This window comes from Daucus carota, chromosome 9, assembly GCF_001625215.2.
Source record: "Daucus carota subsp. sativus chromosome 9, DH1 v3.0, whole genome shotgun sequence".
Classification (NCBI taxonomy): Eukaryota; Viridiplantae; Streptophyta; class Magnoliopsida; order Apiales; family Apiaceae; genus Daucus; species Daucus carota.
In genome coordinates, this window is record NC_030389.2 from 28629039 (window position 1) to 28654190 (window position 25152).

General features: G+C 35.3%; 1 protein-coding gene across 1 annotated transcript; it reads left to right on the forward strand.

Moving 5' to 3' along the window:
- The first annotated feature begins 9380 nt into the window (after nucleotides 1-9380).
- On the forward strand, nucleotides 9381-10370 carry LOC135149571 (uncharacterized). The gene has a single exon (XM_064085313.1). It carries the CDS (start codon nucleotides 9381-9383, stop codon nucleotides 10368-10370), a length of 990 nt encoding a protein of 329 aa, XP_063941383.1.
- The last annotated feature ends 14782 nt before the right edge of the window (nucleotides 10371-25152 follow it).

The window sequence follows — 25152 nt, forward strand, 5'->3', positions numbered from 1 at the left end:
GAATAGAACATTTTGAAGAGTACATGCATTAAAATTCATTAATATTGATTGGAGGATATATATGTGCATGTGCATTTGATAATGTTAACTAAAATATATCTTAAAAATATATAAATATGATCTTTTCAATAGCATGAAGGCTGTATTTTTCCTCCGTATAGAATTTAAGTAAATAACCTATAACAAGTCAATAATTCATGCAAAGAGGACACACTTAAAGAATAAATCTATTGTCAAAATTTCGCATTAAAATATGTTTACATTCAGTGTAGACTCTGATTCCAAGGAATAGATATAATGTATTCCTGTGAAGTACTATGTGTCATTTGTAGAAATGTTAACCAAGTCCTTTTCTTTTTTCTAAAAAAGTATTGGTAGAAATACCATATGTTCTTGCACAAGTTGGTGTGTATAGTATTGATTTGGTATGTATTCTTCACACATTCTTCACCCTGCTATACTGCACCCTCTTTTACTTTTTTTGTGGAATGATGACTGTTGTGGTGACTCCAAAAGCCGACATTGCTGAAATCATTGCTGCTGCATTTTTTGCATTACAGAATATTTAGGATTTTTATTATCCCTAGGCCAGTAAGTTCTTTGATAATCTTTAGCATGTATATACACTCTAGAGAAGCATGAAAATGTATGCAATAGTTAAGCAAACCTTTTTTTCTATTTAATTTTGACAACAAATGTTGAAAAGATATTCATATGTATGTCTTTTATTTTTTAATATTTTACATTTTTTTTCCTTCAGCGGGGTAAATTGAGCAATACCAAATATAACTATGGGACAAATGTAAAAAATGGTCGCATTTTTATGATCGGTAATAGTTGCCATATTAATATGCATGAATTGTATATATAGTAGAATATTGTATATGTACATATAAGAATCATTTGGTGACAATGTTGCACGTCAAATTTCCAACACATGTTTAATTAAATTTACTTTAGTTCAGGCATTCGGTTAAAAATCTGCTATTGCGGTTATTATCTACTCGGCACTCACCTTCACCAACAAATCTAGTATCACTCTTTATTTCTTCATTAAATTTTAAATTCTTCTCATATTTACAAAGATTGTGTGCTCGTATGTACCGTCTGTTGTGTAGTGTTCTATTCTTAATCCTGAAGATTTGAGATGTATGGTTCTTATTAGATTCCAAAGTTTGTCCATATAATATGGATTGATGTTTTCATGTATATTTTCGATAATTTTTAAAGTTACATGAAATGTTTCAAATAATTTTCTAGAAGAGAAAATGTGATGAGAGGTTTTATATGTGCATGTGTATTTTATAATGTTAACTAAAATATATCTTAAATATATATAATATGATCGTTTCTACAACGTGAAGCTGTGTATTTTTTCTTTGTATAGAATATAAGTAAATAACCTATAATAAGTAAGTTATTCCTCCAAAAAGGACACACTTAAAAAATAAATCTATTGTCAACATTTTCAATTAAAATATGTTTGCATTCAGTAGACTCCGAGTCCTAGGAATAGATATCACCTATTGGTGTGCTTTAGTACTCCTGGGTGATTTGTAGTATTACTGTCATGACTTAACAATGGCTGGGTCTTTCCCTTTATAAACTCTCATTAGGAGGCTGTATTGCATCTCTATCTCATGTTGGAATTAATGCACTTTCACATTCATGTATCTCTAGTATTTTCTAGTAAGATTTGTTTTAATTATATTTTCATGAACATAGTATTCAGATCATCTGGGATTCATTGAATCTGATATCTACAATTATTCTAGAAACATCTGTAAGGTCATATATATTACATTGTACTTCTTCAGCATCAATATATACAAAATCACAAGTTTCATATAGATATTAAGAGCTCTGGAGTAGCAACTCAATAAAAATTCCTACAAATTGGCATCAGAGCAGTGTTTCGATTCCAAACTGGGATTAAAATAAGAAGTTAAGTATGGCGTCTACTTCAGTTCCTAGTGGTGAGTCCCAGTCATCTTTAATTCCCTTCTTTGATGGTGAAGATTATGACTACTGGAAGATAAAAATAAAGACTGTTCTACGGGCTGAAGGCTTGTGGAATATCGTGGAGAAAGGCTTTGCAGAACCTGCTGACGAGGCTAGCTTGACAGAAGCAGAATTAAAGAAAATTGAAGCATTTTGTCGCCAAGATGCCACAGCACTAAGCAAGCTTCAGATAGGTGTCACAAAACTAATTTTTTCAAGGATTTCAAGGGCAAATACGGCAAAAGAAGCATGGGAAATCCTCGAGACTGAATTTCATGGAGATGAGAAGGTGAGAAGTATCAATCTTCAAGTTCTTAAAAAAGATTTTCAGAATCTAAAATTGAAGGATTCTGAAAATATTCAAAGTTATCATGCTCGAGTAATGGAAATTGTGAACCAAATGAGAACTTATGATGATGATATATCTGACCAACATGTTGTGGAGAAAATCTTGATCAGTTTGACGGACAAGTATGAAAATATTGTTGCTGTTATTGAAGAAACTAAAGATCTCACCAAGTTGCCATTAAAAGAATTGATGGGTTCTCTCCAAGCACATGAAAAGAGAAGATTTAAACAAACGGAGCAAACAGAGAATGCATTTCAGTCAAAGACAAAGGTGAAGGCGCAACCATTTACAAGGAAGGATGGTTACAATGAGCAGAAAAAGGCTGATTGGAGGAAAAAGAATGAATATTTTAACAGCAACAAGAAGGTAGAAAACAATGACAGAGGTACAAGCTTTAACTCTAAACTCTTCTGCAAAATTTGCAAAAAGACTAGTCATATGACATCTAAATGCTGGTTTAAGAGGAAACCACAATGTCATTATTGTAATAGATTTGGTCACCTCGAGAAAGATTGTAGATTTAAATTTCAGGAAAGAGCAAATTTTAATGAAGAAAAGGTGGATAACAAAGAGGAAGATTGTTTATTTTATGCGTGTCATTCTAGTCACCATGAAGATAATAATGTTTGGTTCCTCGAAGAGCAAATTTTAATGAAGAAAAGGTGGATAACAAAGAGGAAGATTGTTTATTTTATGCGTGTCATTCTAGTCACCATGAAGATAATAATGTTTGGTTCCTCGATAGTGGCTGCAGCAATCATATGTGTGAAAATGAAAATATTTTTGTGCACCTGGATACTACATTAAATCCAAAGGTGAGAATGGGAAATGGGACAGTAGCTGAAGCTGAAGGCAAAGGCACAATTGCTGTCAAAACAAAATCAGGTGTAAATATATTCGTGATGTTCTTCTTGTTCCAGATTTGAAGGAAAATTTGTTAAGTGTTGGACAGCTTCTGGAGCATGGTTATTCTCTTGTTTTTGAAGATAACTTTTGCAAGATTTTTGACAAGAAGAACAACAATCAGGCCATTGCTCAAGTAAAAATGGAGAGCAACAGAAACTAGCCTATAACATTCGACTACAAAGCTTTAAAGGCTGATGTTGTTGAAGAGTCATGGCTTTGGCACAAGAGATTTTGTCACCTGAACTTTCAGGGATTAAAGCTTCTCAAGCAAAGAAACATGGTGGACGGATTACCGGAATTACAAAGTAAGATGGATCCTTGTGAAAGTTGTATCATGGGAAAACATCACAGAATTCCATTTCCTAAAGGGAAGTCATGGAGAGCTAGGAAACGTCTAGAGCTTATACATACCGATATTTGTGGCCCAATGAAGACTCCATCTTTGGGACAACAAAGGTACTTTATCATTTTTATTGACGATTTTACAAGAATGACTTGGATTTACTTTTTGAAGGAGAAGTCAGAAGTTTTCACTGTGTTCAAGAGATTTAAAGCCCTTGTAGAAAAGCAATCAGGTTCCAGTATAAAGTGCATTCGAAGCGATAGAGGAGGAGAACATACATCTAAAGAATTTGAAGAATATTGCAAAGACGAAGGAATTTGGAAGCAACTAACAGCTGGATATAGTCCGCAGCAAAACGGAGTTGCTGATCGGAAAAATAGAACCATTATTGAAATGAGCAGATCCATGATGAATGAAAAAGGGCTCCCAAAAAAGTTTTGGGCAGAAGCTACAAACACGGCTGTATATATCCTTAATAGGTGTCCCACGAAAGCTGTACAGAACATGACACCTTTGGAAGCATGGAGTTGTGAAAAACCTTCTGTAAGTCATTTTAAAATTTTTGGTTGTGTTTGTTATGCCCATATTCCAGCAGAGAAGCGTACTAAATTAGATGATAAAAGTACAAAATGCATTTTTATCGGATATAGTCTTGAGACTAAATTAGCATACAGACTTTATAATGTCAAAACTAACAAACTGATTGTTAGTAGAGATGTTTTATTTGATGAAAAAGCAGCCTGGGATTGGAGAGAAAAACAAGAGGACCATATCAGTCATCCTAATTCCTCAATAATAAGTGAAGAATGTGAAGAAAGTGGCGAAAGAGAAGTACAAGCTCATACCTCAGAATCTGAATTGGAGGATGATAATGAATCTCCACCAAGAAAATGGAGGCGATTAAGCGACATCTATCAGACCTGTAATTTTGTAGTTGGTGAACCAGAAACCTTTGAAGAAGCAGTGAAGCATGATGTATGGCAACAAGTAATGGAAGAAGAAATGCATATGATTGAGAAAAATAAAACATGGGAGCTGGTAGACAAGCCTGGAGGAAGAGAAAATATTGGTCTAAAGTGGATTTACAAGACTAAGTTAAATCAAAATGGAGAAATACAGAAACATAAGGCGAGACTAGTCACTAAAGGGTTCACACAAAAGGCTGGTATTGATTTTTCAGAGACATTCTCACCTGTGGCAAGGCTAGAAACTATAAGAACCTTGATTGCTCTTGCAACACAAAAGAGATGGAAAATTTCTCAGCTTGATGTTAAGTCAGCTTCCTTAAACGGAAAGCTGGATGAGGAAATTTATGTTGAGCAACCGCAAGGTTTCGTGATAGAAGGGGGAGAAAATAAAGTATTAAAACTCAAAAAGGCCCTTTATGGTCTAAAACAATCGCCTCGAACTTGGTACAAAGAAATTGATACTTACCTCTTGAAAAATGGATTTCAAAGAAGTAAGAGTGAGGCAACCTTATATTGTAAAGAAAAATGGAAGCAATATTCTGATTGTGTGTCTCTATGTTGACGATCTCATCTTTACAGGAAACGATGACAAAATGATGCAAAGCTTTAAAGAACACATGATGAAGGCATATGAGATGAGTGATTTAGGGCTGCTTCACTACTTTTCGGGCATCTAAGTAACTCAGAAGGCAGAAGGGATTTTTGTCTCACAAAAGAGGTATGCAAAAAGTATTCTTGAAAAATTTAATATGTCAAATTGCAAGCATGTTTCTACACCATTAGTTGTTAGTGAAAAGTTATCAAGTATCACTTCATCCGGGATGCAGTTGAAGAAGGTGAAATTAGACTACAGTATTGCAAGTCTCCAGAACAACTCGCTGATATTTTTACAAAAGCCCTCCCGAAAGAGAAGTTCTTCTATCTACGAGATCGCATTGGAGTTGTCAAACAAGGGCATTAAGGGGGAGTGTTGGAATTAATGCACTTTCACATTCATGTATCTCTAGTATTTTCTAGTAAGATACTACTAATGACTATCTACCACCACCACACACCTCATTTGCTACCATCATGGAGCTCCTACAACTATAATTGATCATCAATAATCAACCACTAATAACAATCATAAGGAAATTATCTTAATTTTTAAAAATAAATTTGATGATATTACTGCATAAAATAGTGATTAACAACATATATATAAACTTGTGATTTCTGTAGTTATAAACGGTGATAGAAGGAATGGTTTCTAGAAAAACTTTGGTTTCTATGTGATCACTTGCCTATATATATAATTGTGTATCTCGTAACCTCATCAATAAAAAATATTATTATCACGCGCACTTGTTATTTCCTCGTCACGGTACTTAAAATATATAATTAAGTTATGAAATATTTCTTGCGTCAGTGTAACTTTAATCAAAGATTAATTATGTTAATATAAATATTAATCACACCTATTCATAAATAGTAATTTTTTGACAAATAAAAGATAAAGTTATTAAATAATAATTACATACTTGAGAATTTGGGATTGTTACCTCTCCATAATTATTTTTCCTTTGTGGAGTATAATCTACGAGATTTTGATAGAGTATACTGTATACTTGAATTCTTTTGGTGGATATCAAATATATGATTTTCTTCATTGTTATTTTTTTTCCCGAACATAATCTACGAGATTTTTGTAGAGTATACTTGAATAATTTAGGACGAATATTATACTTTAAGGGGGTGTATTCGATTGGGATTTTAAAAGATTTTTTTCATTCATGAAATCCGAGTGTATTCAATTGGGATTATTTAAAATCTATTAAAATCTTGGAATATTCAATTGAGATTTTAAATTATGCTACTGGTGGTATTCAATTAGGATTTCAAATTATGCTTAAAAATCCTATGATATTCAATTGAGATTGTTTAAAATTTTATTAAAATCTGAAGGCTGATGGATTTTTTTGGATTAAATAAAATTAGGGATTTTGTGGGATTGGTTAGTGTATTTTATGTTTTTTGAAATCACACCAAAATCAATGAGATTTTGAAGGATTGTGCTTAAATGGTAAAAAAATTATATCAACTCTATGGCAATTTATCAAGAACCCACATAAAATCAAAATCAAATACAATCAATTAAAATCCATATATTAAAAACAATCAATTAAAATCTCAACCAAATACATGGCCAGAGTTTGCATAGAATCAAAATCTGTTATATTCTATAAAAATTCATAAATTCTTTATTAAGAATTCAGTACATATATCTCTTCTATCACTGAATGAGTGGAAAGATTATATATGTGAAAAAAATATGCTAAAGATTGTCTCTAGCTATAAATTCCATGAACACAGCTGTTTTATTCAATAACTGTGAAATCTCATATCCCTTATTATCTTTTTAAACTCATATAAACAACAAAAATCACAAATTACAGCTCATATTGCTATCAGAGAGGTTTATCATGAACATCTATAAATTGCTCGCCTCCTAGTGCAACACCCTATATATACTTATCTCTTTCATTGTTTAGTTGACAGCAATAACATTTTCTCAGTGATGAGTAATTCAAACCAACATTGTTTAACAAGCCCAATATCTACAGCTCCAGGGAGGCATGGAGGAGCTCCTCATTATTCGTTCAATTATGTGTCCAGAAGCAGCATTTGAACAACGGTAAGTTCTCGAAAATGAAATTATCTGGTAGCATGTAGAACTGCACTGCAGACGGATTGCACCCTGTGAATACGCAACATCGACATCAGAAATGAGTCCCTGCAGGCCAGTAAGCACACTTACAAAAAGCCCAGAATAAGGATTTAAGGATTTAAGGATTTGTGTTCAGAATCTGCTATCGTTAGTTATATATTTATGCAGAAGAGTAGCCAGGGACACATTTCTGTTGTTGATGTTGCGTATCCACTAGGTGCAATCCCTCCTCAGTGCGTTTCTACAAGCTTCCAGATGATTTCCAATTCTGGGACTTACAGTTGTTTGTAATGCTGCTTCTGGACACATTATTAGTTGTTTTCATTTTCAATTTGCAGATGCTGGAGGTAACTTTATGGGAGGAAGGGTGGTCTCTCACATGAAAGCAGCAAGTATTGTTACGCTTGTACTTGCCGTTTCTACAGAAGTCTGATGTTTTAATTTTATTATCTCTAGCGTTGTTCTGCAGTGCAAGAGATCCGCTAGCCATGTACACTGATAAACCATCGGGTTCAAATAAATCATTTTCAAATATTTATTCCTTATGTTTTTCAAGCTGATACATACTTTTCCGTATGGGCATCACTTTATTCTTGCAATGATTTATTGCATTTAGTATACACATAGATAATACATTTAGAAGTAATCTATATATCTGACGTGGCGTATTCTAAATCTCTTATTCTAATTTTCCTCAATTTTTTTAGGATCATGTGCTTACCAGTGCGCTAAAAGCCAGAGCTTTTAAAGAAGATGCAACATTATTTCCTTATACTTAGGACATTAATTACAAGCGCCTCGTGCTGGACACAGAGCCCATAATATCCCCAACAATCCCCCCCGAGCATTTGCCTATCAGGATGCCTTCCTTGGGTTTCGAGCTTTTAGAGAAGGTGCAACCTTACTTCCTTATACATAACATATTACAAGCGCATCGTGTTCATGTTTATATAACTAGGTAGATGCTGGACACAGAGCCCATGATATCCCAACAATCCCCCCAAGTCAAGCTTCACAGCAAAGAAGTGTCTTGATCTAGTTAATGCGGATCTCTGTTGTCCCATCTCGCCATCAACGCCATCTGGGAACAAATATTTTCTCTTGTTAGTCGATGATTCACTACAAGAAAACTGTTAATAAACATCACACATGAGACATCAGTCACTTCGGCCACTGATGTCTAAAGTATCATAGACATCGTCCATTTTTTATTTGATGTCCATATAGTTTTAAAACATCGCAGATTTCGAAACCGATGTCTTAAGTTCAAATATTAAAATTAAGCGCGCTGCCTCCCAATTTTTTTCCCCCCTTAGCTGAAAATTCCCTCCTTAATGTTTTTTCTTTCCCTCTAACACATACATTCAGACAAACTAAAGCCTAAAAACTAAAAACTAAAAATAGAAAAACACTCAAACCTCTCTCTCTCGACTCTCTCTCACTCACACCTCTCTCTCTCGACTCTCTCTCACTCACACCTCTCTCTCGACGATCTCCGCGCCGCTCCTCCTCTCTCCACCTCAGCTCCGCTCTCAGCTCCGCTCACCACCTCCTCCGCTCTCAGCTCTCTCTCGCCACTCTCCACCTCCGCTCGCAGCTCTCTCTCCGCCGCTCTCTTAGCTCTCTCTGCTCAGCTCTCTCTCTCTGTTTCAAGGTTTGTCTCTTCTCTTCTGCTTATAACTTGAGGCCCCATAGTTTTGTGAATCAAAATCCGAGTTCTTAAAATTGGGGGTTTTATGAAATTGAAACCCTAATTTTGTTATTTGTTTTGTTAATTGATACTGGGTTCTGGTTGTAGCTTTATTTAAGCTAATTGGTATTTATTTTTTGAATTTATTTATTTTGTCAAAAACCCTAGTTCTGGTTGTTATTTGTTACTTGTTTATATGTTTTTAGGATAAGTTTGTGGATAGTTACCATGTATTACAGGACTGCAGTTTGTATAGTGTGGGGTTAAATTATATGTGCATTTGATTAAATGAATGTAGGTTGTTGTTGTAAGTTTGGTTGATGTAGGCTAAATGAAATATAGGTCATAAGATATACATAATCATATTTAATCATAAAATTAGGTCTGAATTTTAGTGACATACCAGGTGGTTTCAAATGGACAAGTCTTGGATAAAGGCAGATAGAGATTCCTTACAGTATGAAATTGGTGTAGAAAATTTCTTGATTTTCGCGGAGGAAAATGCTAAAAACCCAAAGAAGATACGTTGCCCCTGTTCACGTTGTGCTAACTTCAAAAAAACTTCTGTCAATGCAATCAGGGGTCATCTATATGAATCTGGGTTTAGTTTAGGGTATTTGGATTGGATTTGGCATGGGGAAGAGGTTGGTAACTTTATTAACTCACATGCGGGTAGTTCTTGCCCTGCTAAAATTCCAACACACGTTAGCGAAACGGTTAAAGTATGTGAAGCAGCCTATAATGATGGAGAATGCGATAATGAATCAGATGACTTTATGAGGTTTGTTTCCGATGCGGAACAACCTCTTTTGGAGGGAAGTGAGTGCACCAAACTAGAGTCAGTCTTGAAACTACATAATTGGAAGGCTAGGTTTGGAGTTAGTGATAAGGCCTTCACTGATCTTCTTGAATCTGTTGGCTCGTTTCTTCCTAAAGGTAATGTGCTTCCGCCAAATATGTATGAAGCGAAGAAAACCTTGACTGATTTAGGACTTGAGTATGTTAAATTCCATGCTTGTCCAAATGACTGTGTATTATACAGGGGTCCAGTTCTCGAGTCTTTAGATGAGTGTCCAAAGTGCCAAATTTCTCGCTGGAAAATTGGAAAAGACGGTAAAGTTAGGATTAACGTTCCAGTGAGAGTTATGTGGTATTTTCCGATAATCCCCAGATTCAAACGGCTTTTTAAATCTGCTGATACTGCTAAATTAATGAGTTGGCATGCGAATAATCGATCTAAAGATGGAAAGATGCGTCATCCATCTGATTCCCCTTCTTGGAGAAATGTAGATAGTAGGTGGCCTGAGTTTGGAAGTGAGGACAGAAATATACGCTTAGGATTAGCGGCAGATGGTATAAATCCATATAATAATGGATTAAACAATCGGTACACCCAGTTATTTTAGTAACATATAATCTTCCTCCATGGTTATGCATGAAGAGGAAGTTTATGATGTTAACAACATTGATTTCCGGCCCGCACGAGCCTGGAAATAATATTGACATATATCTACAGCCATTAATCGATGATTTTAAAAAATTATGGGAGGAGGGTGAACCAAATGTTTATGATGCACATAGTAAATCCTACTTCACTCTCAAGGCAGTTCTAATGTGGACAGTGACTGATTTCCCGGGATACGCAAATCTGTCAGGCTGCATAAATAAGGGTTATATGGCTTGTCCAATCTGTGGTGATCAAACTGTGGCTAAATATTTAAATCATAGTAGGAAAATGTGTTACCTAGGTCATCGTCGATATTTAGACCGTCATCATCCTTATAGGAGGCAGCGAATGGCTTTTGATGGAGAACAAGAACTTGGTGATGCACCTGAGCCACTCAGCGGAGAAGAAGTGTTGGCGCAACAACAGAAACTTGAATTCAGTTTTGGGAAAGGGGGAAAGTCGAAAAAGGTGGAGTATGCATGGAAGTAAAAATCAATTTTTTTTGAGTTAGAATATTGGAAGTTTCACCACATTCGTCATTGTTTAGATGTTATGCACATCGAGAAGAACGTGTGTGATAACATAATTGGGACACTACTTAACCTGAAATTCAAGACTAAGGACATCGTTGCCTCTCGTCTTGATATGGTTGAGATGGGTGTAAGGCCTGATTTAGCTCCTCAAATAGGAGAAAAGAGGACATACTTACCTCCTGCCCCTTTTACTTTGTCTAGAAAAGAAAAAAAAATAATGTTGGGATCATTGTCCAATATGAAACTACCATATGGACATGCATCCAATATTAAAAATTGTGTCTCAATGCCTGATTCGAAGTTGTATGGGCTGAAGTCCCATGATTGTCATGTCCTCCTCCAACAGTTACTACCGGTTTGTATTCGTTCCGTGCTTCCAAAAAATGTAAGGGTAAGTATAATCAGATTATGCTTTTCTACAACTCTTTGTGCAACAAAGTCGTAGATGTGTCCAGATTGAGTAAACTCCAATCAGATGTGATTCTGACCTTGTGCGAGTTGGAAAAAATATTCCCTCCATCATTTTTTGATGTTATGATACATCTAACAGTCCACTTAGTAAGGGAATTGCGTTTATGTGGCCCGGTTTTTTATAGGTGGATGTTTCCATTTGAACGATTTAACAAAATATTGAAGAGTTATGTACGGAACCAATTTTATCCGGAAGGTTGTATCGCTGAAGGTTATATTAAAGAAGAATCAATTGAATTTTGCACGGGGTTCTTTACCGAGAGTAGCAGAACTGCTGGTCTTGACAAAGATGAAAATTTTTCTGGTCCAGTTGGTGGCGTGACAATGAAGTCGGTGGCAGAAAAGGAACGAGATGAGGCACATCTCACAGTCCTCCTTGATAATATTGAAGTGGAAGCATATATTAAGTAAGTAAATTATTTATACGTAGTATTTCTTATAAGTCATGTAGTAGTCCCTTTTTATAATGGTTTGTTCTTATTTAATGTAATTATGATCAGGTTGCATAAGGAATATTTGGAAAGAATTTACGAAGGAAAAAAGAAGGGTGCACAATGGCTATTGGGAGAGCACAATTGACAATTTGCAGACTGGTTTCAACAGACAGTTGGGTGACATTCTTCTCCTATTTTATTTCAATTTTCTTCAATTTGTGATTTACTTGATATCAACTTATAGGCCTTATGACTTTATGTGCAGGTGAGTACAGAAATCAGTGACGGGAAAGCCATTTCAGAAACAATAAGATGGTTGGCAGGAAAACCATCTTATTCAGTGTTGACTTATGAAGGCTATGTGGTTGACGGGGTCCGATACCACACAAAGGAGCGAGATAATGCTAGGGTAGTTCAAAACAGTTGCGTGTCATTAGTTGCTAGGACAGTCCAAGTGTCCAGTGCTAAGGATATAAATCCTATAGAGGGTGATTTAACATTTTATGGCATTATAGAAGAAATATGGGAGTTAGACTACCACGCATTCAAGGCCCCTTTATTTTTGTGTACATGGGCATCAAATGACAGAGGTATCAAGTCCGATGATCTTGGCTTTACACTCGTGAACTTCAATCGACCAGGCCACAAGAAGGACAAATATGTCTCTGTTGACCAAGTCAACCAAGTATTTTATGTTGAGGATCCATGTGATGCTCATTGGTCAGTTGTGTTATCATCGACAACTAGAGATTATCATGCCCTGTATGACGAAGATGTTCCAGAGGAGATATCGTGGAATCCTCCCCCGTTCTGTTGCCATATCCCGATATGTGACCCTACTATTAGTGTTGATGCAACTGTTAGTAATAAAAGAGAAAATGTAGAGGGGATTTGGGTTAAGCAGTGATAGGTGTCTATATATTTAGCAATATAGTCATCTGCAATATAGCAATATGTACTTGTTTGAATTGTACTTGTTAAATTTAGCAATATGTACTTGATTGAATTGTATCTGTTAAATTTAGCAATATGTACTTGTTTGAATTGTTTGCATTGTAATTGTTTGAATTTTCTCTGCATTTTACATTATAGCTGTGATTGAATTTTGCATATTGTTTGAAATATGCATATTGTTTGAATTTGGCATTTTATTTGAGTTACTGTGGACTTATAATGTTTGTGTGTTATTTGTGCAGATTGAAACATGGCACCTAAAAAGCAAAAGAAAACACAGAAGGCTGGTAATGCAAGTGGAGACACTAAACTGCTGGAGAATGAGATCACAGCATCACAAATCCAAGAAAACCAAGAATTGCAGGCATCGGAACCTCAACAAGCTGGATCAGAGCAACTAACTGTTAACACAACTGGGACAGTTGTAAAAAAATCTGGAGGTAAGCGCGGGGTATGCGCAATGTACAAAGTAATTGTGAAGAAGGCTCATGGGAAAAAGTCTAAAGTCACTTGTGATGAGTATGGAATGCCTAACGGGGAAACAAGGGCCCGATTGCAGTCCTACATCGGTATGTTGGCCAGGACTACAGTTCCAATCGATATTGAGAGTTGGCCCAAGGTTGATCCTGAATTAAAAGCCAAGATTTGGATGGATATTCAGGTACTTTGTAATAATGCTTTAGTTTGTAATAATGCATTTCTATATTCACATTTTTAACGTAATATTAAAATTCATATCTTATTTGTGTATTTTCCAGTCGACATTTAAAATAGGTCCACATTGTGAGGACATTGTCTTAGGTCCACATTGTGAGGACATTGTCTTAAAGTCTGCTGGCTCGAAATGGCGACAATTTAAAACTGATTTGACGAGGAAGTTTGTGCTGCCATTTGTTGGAGACAAGAAAAAGTTGAGTAAGCCACCAAGGAGATATGCTTATGTTAGCAAGTCCACCTGGAAGCGATTTGTGAAACAGAGACAAATTCTGCCTGGACGGTATAATTTGTTGCACTCTGAATTTTGCTACTCAATTTTCTGTTCACTTTACTATTTTGCACATATATGACATGTAATTTGCTGATGTTGTTCTTAGAAAATCAATGAAGCACAAAGCAACAGGGTTTCTCAAAGAAAGTATCATCACCGCTTGTCCAGGAAGGGTTATATAGGTTTAAAAGAAGATGAAGTAAGAACACTTTTATCTCTGCACAGTTATCATGGATTTTAACAACTTAACAACTTTTTATGGAAAATGCAATTTAACAGATCAAAAAAGGCAAGTTGGAGCCAGGTGTCGAACCTGATAGAGCCATTTTAATGAAAATGGCTCGTAAGCGAAAAATTGACGAAGAGGTCGAAGAGGTTAAAGAGGTCGATGAGGTTGAAGAGGTTAAAGAGGTCGATGAGGTCGACGAGGTTTCAGAGGTCGATGATGAATTTGTTGTTGTATGCAAAAAAATTGTAAGCTTTCTAAATTATATTTGCATACTAGCTAGTAGGGCCATCAATTATAATTAAAATATAAATTTCTTGATTTTTTGACCAATTCTGTTTCTTTTATGTCAATAGGATGATTTGTTGGAAAAGAAAAAGGCAGGTGAATTAGAGTTCTATGGAGCTGAAGATGTTCTTACCACAGCTTTGGAGAGTCAAGAGCATTCCGGAAAGGTCCGGGCTGTTGGAGGGTACATAACCCCAAAACAATACTTTAAGCTGCCGAGAGAGAAAAAAATTCGAATCACAAAGGAAGAGTTGATGGCCCGTGATCGGCAAAGGGATGAAAAGACGGAGAAAAAGATGCAGGCTCTTGAGGCAGAGATTGCTCAGTTAAAGGCAATGTTTGCTTCAAGTGTTGGTCCTCAGTCCCCAAAGCAGCCTGAAAAGGCAAGTTCCCAGCCTGAAAAGGAAAGTCCACAGCTTGAAAAGGCAAATGTGGATGATGATGAGGAATGTGTCATGTATGATCAACCTAAGCCTACACCTCCTGCAGTTTCGGTATAATTTCCTGAATTTTTTGTATTTAATTAAATAATTTCCTGAATTTATAAATTCTTTTTGCCTTAATTTTTTTAATTTGGTCATTTACGTATTGTAGGGGCAAAGATCTTGTGAATTATCTGTGGACAAGAAAGAAAATAAAATTGCATTTGGTATGGTGTATCCTAGCGTGGATAGAGAAAAAGTTCATGGAATTGATATACCAGATGGCCATAAGTGTGTTTCTGTCGACGGCCTCATCAAACCAGATGCCTTGCTTCCGGTGCCGATACGTGGTGAAATGGTGACAGTCCGCGATGCACTTGGCTCTTTTGTAGCATGGCCTGAGGAATTAATCAGCTACACAACTGCAGTGGTATGTGAATTCTTTGTTTGAGATGTTGAATTTTGATTCGTAGTAGGAATATATATGTGATGTGTATCCTTGACATTTTTTATGGTTTGATTATCTACAGGTTAAGAATAAAGATAGGTTGCGGCCAAGTGCACAAAAAAATCAGAATGATCAGTTGCAGAAAATTAAGTCGCAGTTCATTAGTGTGAAGCCAAGTCCAAAGGTGCCGAAAGGCTTTAATTTATTGTACAAACACGCAACAATCTGGATGAAAAATACAGGCGTTTCGATAAAGATTGTATGCGATCCGGATGTGTTTGGACATGAAAAGACAGTTTACTTGATATATGAGAATATCTTGTCATTGTTGGAGTTTAAAATGCTAGGACAAGCTGTACTTGCAGCTTACATGGCCTAAGTTTTCTTTTTCTGTTAATTTTCTATTTTCTTTTTCTTTTTCTGTTCATTTGCTAGTTGTTCGTAGTTATAATGTTTGCACTCTTTTTCGTAGGCACCTGCATAATGAGATCTCTGAACAACAAACACTGGCAGAGACATTTGTATTTATTGACCCGGGATCCACTTATCACTTAAATGCCAATTTTGAAAAATACATTGTTGAACGGTTGAAAGAGGGTAACCCGGATCGGCTGTTCTTTTGGCCACACAATCAGAAGTAAGTTGTTTATGCAGCGCGATTAAGACGTTTAATTCTGAAACTGGTAGGAGCAACAAGCCAGCTAAGGCAAAGTTTTTAAGTGTAAGTACTTTTACACTTCATCATTTGAGTACATAGTTATAGTTAATAAGTAGTTTAATTGTGGTGTAATTTTAATTTTTCGTATAGGGATCTCCCAAACAACCTGGTGGCCATGAATGCGGTTACGTAGTCATGCGTTACATAAAAGAAATTATCACTGACACAAGATTAAGTTTTACTTCAAAGGTATGCATAGTTGTTTTGCTATATATATATGAGATACCTTTTAGTTATATACGTGCACTTATCAATTTTCATGAATTTGTTAGTGGCTGACCAAGAGTCGAGTTTCTTACACCGAGGAGCAGCTTGATGAAGTGCGTATTGAGGCTCTCCAGTTCTGCCAGGACCACATATGACCAGTACTTTCTTAGCAGTCGAGGTTTCAACTGTCTAAACATTTTGGTTGCGGACAAGTGGAGGTTTCTATCGTGAACAATTTGATATGCAGTAACTAGTAGTTTTTTGGTAGCTTTTGTGGATTGAATGGGTACAATGATAAGTGGTTTGCATATGCTTAAGTATTTAGTAGTTTGTTTTGCGTATTGAACGACGTATGATCTTAGTTGGCTTTGTGTAGTAGTTGGTTTGTTGGTTGATGGAGAATTGTTGTTGGTTTTGTAAATTGAATTTGTTTGGTTGGATTGAAGTAGATTTGGATGTGTATTGTGGATGGTGCAATATATATTCAGGATGGTATATTATGGATGCCAGTTTTTTAAATTCTGTTTGTGCATGGATGGACATTAGTTTTTTTTAATATAACCGTAGAAAGTAATATCTATTTGTAAGAAGCACATCAGATTTTTCAACAAATTTTGATGTCTTAAACTAAGATACAAATCAGTTTTTTTGCTTTAAAACAGATGTCTAAAAATAATAAAGTCATCACCTCAAAGAGATGTCTATTGGGAGAATGCACATCACAATTTTTCTGTAAAGACTGATGTCTCTACAAAAATAGACATCATCTACAGACGATGTGAAAAATTGTTAAGTACATTAGTTATTTTCTAAAAGAATCGATGTCTATAGAGACAATGACATGAGTACAAGGTGATGTTTAAAACAAAATAGAAATCACTTTCTTGTGTAAAACCTGATGTTCAAGCCTTTAATTAGTTAGTGTAATTACATGTTATATGTCTTAAATTGCAAGTAACTTTAGTATAAACTTAAGTAAAAGTAATATATTTTGTAAGAAATGGTGGCATAGACATCTGAATATCAGTAAAAAATGATGTGTGAGTAAGGTTTTCACATCAGTTGTCGACTGATGTCTAGAATAGACATCACCGACATCAACATCGGTCTAAAAAACTAAAGACATCGGCCAGAAACTGATGTCTATTAGCTTTTTGCTTGTAGTGATTTCAGCTGATTTATGTGGGTGTACATGATTAAAGCAAAGATGAAGCATTGGATGGTTTTAAAAAATTGAAGGCAACTCGACACCAATCTTATATGACTTCTATAACTACGATCTTGGCAAGGCAGTCTTATATATAAAGGAGGATCTCAAGAGGCTGACGTGTCTTCTAAATCTCTTATTGTATTTTTCATCAATTTCTAGGATTTTAGTACTTATTGTTGTTTTGAAATCTTGAAATTCCCGCCAGAAATTGAAAGATCTCACTATTAATTATTGAACTTTACCATAAAGACGGAAACCAAAAGCTTTAACTCAGTTTGTTGAATATTTTTATATATACACACAAGTATATATTTTGTGCCTGCGAAGAAATTACAGGAGAGGAGGGGAAATGAGGGAGTAGAGCAATGATGAAGACATGAGAAATCAGCGGTTCCGAAAATGGTTACGTCAGTGCAGCCAGAAGTGGATGTCAAACGCACCGTCTTTTATGGAAAACGACCGGCATGAATGTACTCGCCTTGCCATATGCCTTTGCACATGTAATATATAGGTGGATATGACGTTCCCGGATAAAGTTATTAAATAATAATTACATACTTGAGAATTTGGGATTGTTACCTCTCCATAATTATTTTTCCTTTGTGGAGTATAATCTACGAGATTTTGATAGAGTATACTGTATACTTGAATTCTTTTGGTGGATATCAAATATATGATTTTCTTCATTGTTATTTTTTTCCCGAACATAATCTACGAGATTTTTGTAGAGTATACTTGAATAATTTAGGACGAATATTATACTTTAAGGGGGTGTATTCGATTGGGATTTTAAAAGATTTTTTTCATTCATGAAATCCGAGTGTATTCAATTGGGATTATTTAAAATCTATTAAAATCTTGGAATATTCAATTGAGATTTTAAATTATGCTACTGGTGGTTTTCAATTAGGATTTCAAATTATGCTTAAAAATCCTATGATATTCAATTGAGATTGTTTAAAATCTATTAAAATATGAAGGCTGATGGATTTTTTTGGATTAAATAAAATTAGGGATTTTGTGGGATTGGTTAGTGTATTTTATGTTTTTTGAAATCACACCAAAATCAATGAGATTTTGAAGGATTGTGCTTAAATCGTAAAAAAATTATATCAACTCTATGGCAATTTACCAAGAACCCACATAAAATCAAAATCAAATACAATCAATTAAAATCCATATATTAAAAACAATCAATTAAAATCTCAACCAAATACATGGCCAGAGTTTGCATAGAATCAAAATCTGTTATATTCTATAAAAATTCATAAATTCTTTATTAAGAATTCAGTACATATATATCTCTTCTATCACTGAATGAGTGGAAAGATTATATATGTGAAAAAAATATGCTAAAGATTGTCTCTAGCTATAAATTCCATGAACACAGCTGTTTTATTCAATAACTGTGAAATCTCATATCCCTTATTATCTTTTTAAACTCATATAAACAACAAAAATCACAAATTACAGCTCATATTGCTATCAGAGAGGTTTATCATGAACATCTATAAATTGCTCGCCTCCTAGTGCAACACCCTATATATACTTATCTCTTTCATTGTTTAGTTGACAGCAATAACATTTTCTCAGTGATGAGTAATTCAAACCAACATTGTTTAACAAGCCCAATATCTACAGCTCCAGGGAGGCATGGAGGATCTCCTCATTATTCGTTCAATTATGTGTCCAGAAGCAGCATTTGAACAATGGTAAGTTCTCGAAAATGAAATTATCTGGTAGCATGTAGAACTGCACTGCAGACCGATTGCACCCTGTGAATACGCAACATCGACATCAGAAATGAGTCCCTGCAGGCCAGTAAGCACAGTTACAAAAAGCCCAGAATAAGGATTTGTGTTCAGAATCTGCTATCGTTAGTTATATATTTATGCAGAAGAGTAGCCAGGGACACATTTCTGTTGTTGATGTTGCGTATCCACTAGGTACAATCCCTCCTCAGTGCGTTTCTACAAGCTTCCAGATGATTTCTAATTCTGGGACTTACAGTTGTTTGTAATGCTGCTTGTGGACACATTATTAGCTGTTTTCATTTTCAATTTGCAGATGCTGCCGGTAATTTTATGGGAGGAAGGGTGGTCTCTCACATGAAAGCAGCAAGTATTGTTACCCTTGTACTTGCCGTTTCTACAGAAGTCTGATGTTTTAATTTTATTATCTCTAGCTTTGTTATGCAATGCAAGAGATCTTTAGCGTTGTTCCTTATGTTTTTCCTGATATATACATTTCCGTATGGGCACGACTTTATTCTTGCAATGATTTATTGCATTTAGTATACACATAGAAAATACATTTAGAAGTAATCTATATATTTGACGTGCCATATTTTAAATCACTTATTCTAATTTTCCTCAATCTTTTTAGGATCATGTGCTTACCGGTGCTCTAAAAGCCCGAGCGTTTAGAGAAGGTGCAGCCTTATTTCCTTATACTTAGGACATTACAAGCGCCTCGCTGGACACAGAGCCCATAATATCCCCAACAATCCGCCCCCGTGTTCGTGTTTATATAACTAGGGAGATGCTGGACACAGAGCCCATAATATCCCAACAATCCCCCCCCCCCAAGTCAAGCTTCACAGCAAAGAAGTGCCTTGATCTTGTTAATGGGGATCTCTGTGGTCCCATCTCGCCTGCAACGCCATCCGGGAACAAATATTTTCTCTTGTTAGTCGATGATATCAACCGATTTATGTGGGTGTATATGATTAGAGCAAAGATGAAACATCGGATCGGTTTAAAAAATTGAAGGCAACTCTTTTTGGTTGTGCAACAGGCATTTGTGACACCAATCATATATGACTTCTATAACTACGATCTTGACAAGGGAGTCTTATAGGATTTCCCTTCTTATTGATTAGTGTTTTGAAATTTTGAAATTCACCGGCAGATATTGCTTGCTATTAATATTTTTCGAACTATCATTTTGGTTAGCTAGGTATCTATAAAGACAGAAACTAAAAGCTTTATTTTTTCCACATAATGAATTTATATATATATAGAGAGAGAGAGAGTACTACTCCACTACAAACCCTCTTAATCTACAAACCTAAAACCGAGCTCCAATATCACTAAATTCTAAACACACTATCACTAAATCTTTCAACAACCCCACCTCCATCTTCTCCGGCTCCGCCTCTACTCCTGGCAACTCCATGTCCGCCGCTCCCTCCATGTCTACCGCCCCCGCCGCCCCGTTCACGTGTACCATCCCTCCGGTTCGCCTCCACCGTCTCTACCACCAACGTCAACCCCACCTCCACCGCCTTCATCTCAACCTCTGCCACCACGACGTCCACCTCGACTTCTACCACCACCACCTTCACCCCAGCGAACTATCTCAGCCCCTACCTCTGCCATACTCGACATCGACCTCCACCTCCGCCATCTCAACCCCCACCCCCGCATCCTCCATGCTCCCGCCCCTTTTGTGTCCACCACCTCCATCTCCAGCGTCGTCACAACCATCAGAATCAACAAACAAGACAAATCTGGAGGTCTTCATCAAGTTCGAGAGATTTTCACTGATCTTCTATATCGAATATTACTAATTCTACAGTGAATATCACTAATTTCTAAAGCGAAAATCACTAAAATGTACAGCAGATATTACTAAATTATATACCAGAATATCACCGATTTTTGTATACATATCAGCCGCTGGTGGTGATGATAATGGTGTAATCGGAAGCAATGACATGAGTGCAGTGTTGGTAGGAGTGGGTCGGCAAAGATGTGGTAGCAGAGGTGGAGAGAGAGGAGAGAGAGAGATGAAGGGGGTTTGATAAAAGAGATAATGTGGAGTTGGTGGGTAGTATAAAAGAAAGGTTTTTAGTTTGTATTTAGAGGATGGTTTGTATTTGATCATGAGCCCATCTCTCTCTCTACATATATATGCACATATATATATATATATATATATATATATATATATATATATATATTAATATATAAAGGAGGATCTCAAGATGCTGACGTGTCTTCAAAATCTCTTATTGTATTTTTCATCAATTTCTAGGATTTTAGTACTTATTGTTGTTTTGAAAATTTGAAATTCCCACCAGAAATTGAAAGGTCTCACAATTAATTATTGAACTTTATCATTTCGCTTAGGTATTTGTAAAGACGAAAACCAAAAGTTTTAACTCAGTTTGTTGATTCTTATATATACATACACGTATATATTTTGTGTCTGCGAAGAAATTACAGGAGAGGAGGGAAAATAAGGGAGTAGAGGAATGATGAAGACATGAGAAATCAGTTGTTCCAAAAGTATCTTATAAATAGCCTTTCCATCTTACCATGAAAATGGTTACGTTAGTGCAGCGAGAAGTGGATGTCAAACGCACTGTCATTTATAGAAAACGAGCAGCATGAATATAGTACTCGCCTTGCCATATGCCTTTGCACATGTAATAAGTGGATATGACGTTCCCGCATAAATTGAATTTTCTTATTTGTACCATATATGTTAAGCAAGTCCCTCTTCTTTTGTCTAAAAAGGTATTGGTAGAAATACCATATAATGTTCTTGCACAAGTTGGAGTGTATTATGTATAGTATTATCGTTTATGCAATGATCGGATTTGATTGGACAGTAGTGAAATTCTTTTGGTATGTATTCTTCACGTTCTTCACCCTGCTATACTGCACTCTTTTTGGAATGATGACTATGGTGGTGACTCCTAATGCCGAGATTATTGCAATCATTGCTGCTGCACTTTTTGCATTATAGAATATGTTTTTTAGGATTTTTATGATCCCTCAACGAGTAAGTTCTTTGATACTCTTGGGCATGTATATACACTCTAGACAAGCATGAAAATGTATGTAATGGTTAGGCAAGCCTTTTTTCTATTTAATTTGTGACTACAAAAAATGTCGGTCTGGTGGAAATTATATTGATAGGTATATATTTTCTTTATAATATTTTTATATTTATTTTTTGCTTAAGCGAGGTAAATTAAGAAATACCAAAAATCACTATCACACAATTGTCAAAAGTGGTCGCTTTTTTATGATCGGTAATAGTTGCCATATTAATATGCATGAATTGTATTATATAGTAGATTGTATATGCACATATAAGAATCATTTGGTGACAATGATGCACGTCAAATTTCCAAACACATGTTTAATTACATTTCCTTTAGTTCAAGCATTTGTGTTCAAAATGCGCTATCGTTATTTCTCCGGTCATTATCTACTCGGCACTCACCTTCACCAACAAATCTAGTATCACTCTTCATTTCTTCATCAAATTTTAAATTTTGCTCATATTTACAAAGACTGTGTGCTCGTATGTATCATTTGAGGTGTATTGTTCTATTCTTACTCCTCAAGGTTTCAGGTCTATTGTTCTATTTAGATTCCAAAATTTGTCTATATAATATAGATTGATGTTCTCATGTATACTTTTGATTATATTACATGAAATGTATACTATCAATCATGAAGCAGCTTTGAAAGGAAAGAAAAATCAAGAAGGATGTGATGTATACTAAAGAACCAAATAAACACAATGCAACTAAGGAAAGAAACAAAGAGCATTGATTGGTAAAAATATATAACATTGGGAATTTTTGTGGTGTGAATATGAGGAGATACCTGAACCTTTAAAGGAATAGAACATTAAAATTCAGTAATATTGATGGGAAGTTTTATATGTGCATGTGAATTTTTTTTTTGTCAGGCATGTGAATTTTATAATGTTAACTAAAATATATATATAATATATTCCTTTGAATAGCGTGAAGCCTGTATTTTTCCTCTGTATAGAATATAAGTAAATAACCTATAACAGGTCAATAATTCCTGCAAAGAGGCCGACACACTTAAAGAATAAATCTATTGTCAAAATTTTGTATTAAAATAAGTTTGCAATATTCCATAGACTCTGAGTCCAAGGAATAGATATCAACTATTCGTGTGCTCTAGTACTCCTGTGTCATTGTAGTATTACTTTCATGACTTAACATTGGCTGGGTCTTTCCCTTTATAAACTCATTAGTAGGCTGTATTGCATCTCTATCTCAATCATAATGAATGTTGCATGAGTTCCTCCCAAAGAAAATTGTGTCAAGATAAATGTTCACCGCTTTTCATCAGAAGGTCCTCTTCCAAATGGCAACTCCAAAGGGGTTGGTGTTCTCATGAATGCAGATGGCAGGAAACTGTGGGCAGCTTGTGGCCTTAAGCATCACGACTAATGTCAAGGAGGTCATGTGGGGAATACAATCGGAGCCGCCAGATGTGTTGAACTGGGTTTTCACAAGGTACACATCGATTGAGACTAATGAATTCCTAGCTTTCAGTGTTATCTGATATCAAGAAGAAATGGTCATCGAAATGACTTAGTAGAAGTCATGACTAGGTTTAACACAATCCTTGCAAATAACTTCAAACTTGGCAAAACAGATCGCATCGTCACTCGAGTCCCAGGAAGATAAAATGCTGCGCAGCTGAGTAAATGGCTATGTATGGTCGGGAAAACCTTCCGGTCTTTGCAGCAGTCCCTGCTCAAGCACTACAAGAAAAGAGGTCATTTTCGGCCGTCAAATTCTGGTAATAAATAGCCGCTTTTCTTGTAGTGAAGGAGGATGAGGGCGTGTTCTAAATCTTTTATTCTATTTTTCCTCAATTTCTAGGATTTCACTACTTATTGGTGTTTTTATATTTGAAATTCCCGGCAGAAATTGAAAGGTGAGACTATTAATCATTGAATTATATCATTTCGGTTTGGTATTTAATTTGTGACTACAGAAAATGCTGGTCTGGTGTAAATGATATCTATAGATATGTCCTTCCTTTTTAATAATTTGCATTTATTTTATGCTTCAGCCACGTAAACTAAGACCAAAAATCACTATCGGAGAAATGTCAAAAGTTGTCGCTTTTTTATGATCATTAATAGTTGCCATATTAATATGCATGAATTTTATTATATAGTAAATTGTATATGCACATATAAGAATCATTTGGTGACAATGATGCACGTCAAATTTCCAACACATGTTTAATTAAATTTCATATGTATGTCTTTTCTTTTTGATATTTTACATTTATTTTTTTTCTTCAGCCAAGTAAATTGAGCAATACAAATATTCACAATGGGACAAATGTCAAAAATCGTCGCTTTTTTATGATATGTAATATTTGCCATATTAATATGCAGGAATTGTATTATATAATAGAATATTGTACATGCACATATAAGAATCATTTGGTGAAAATGTTGCAGGTCAAATTTCCAACACATGTTTAATTAAATTTTCTTTAGTTCAGGCATTTGTGTTAAAAATTTTCTATCATGTTTCTGCGGTCATTATCTACTTGGCACTCACCTTCACCAACAAAAAATCTAGTATCACTCTTTTTTTCTTCATTAAATTTTAAAATTTTCTCATATTTACAAAGATTGTGCGCTGGTATGTACCGTTTGTGGTGTATGGTTCTATTCTTAATCCTCAAGATTTGAGATGTATTGTTCTTTTTAGATTTCAAAGTTTGTCCATGTGTATTTATATGTTAACTAAAATATATCTTAAAAATATATAATATGATCTTTTCAATAAGGCGAAGCGTGTATTTTTCCTTTATACAGAATATAAGTAAATAACCCATGACAAGTCAATAATTCCGGCAAAGATGACACACTTAAAGATTAAATCTATTGTCAAAATTCTGTATTAAAATATGTTTGCATTCAGTAGACTCTGAGTCCAAGGAATAGATATCACCTATTTGTGTGCTTTAGTACTCCTGCGTCATTTGTAGTAATACTGTCATGACTTAACATTGGCTAGGTCTTTCCATTTATAAA

Excerpts from the sequence above, each read along its gene's own strand:
- LOC135149571 (XM_064085313.1), top strand. The coding sequence starts at position 9,381 with ATGGACAAGTCTTGGATAAAGGCAGATAGAGATTCCTTACAGTATGAA.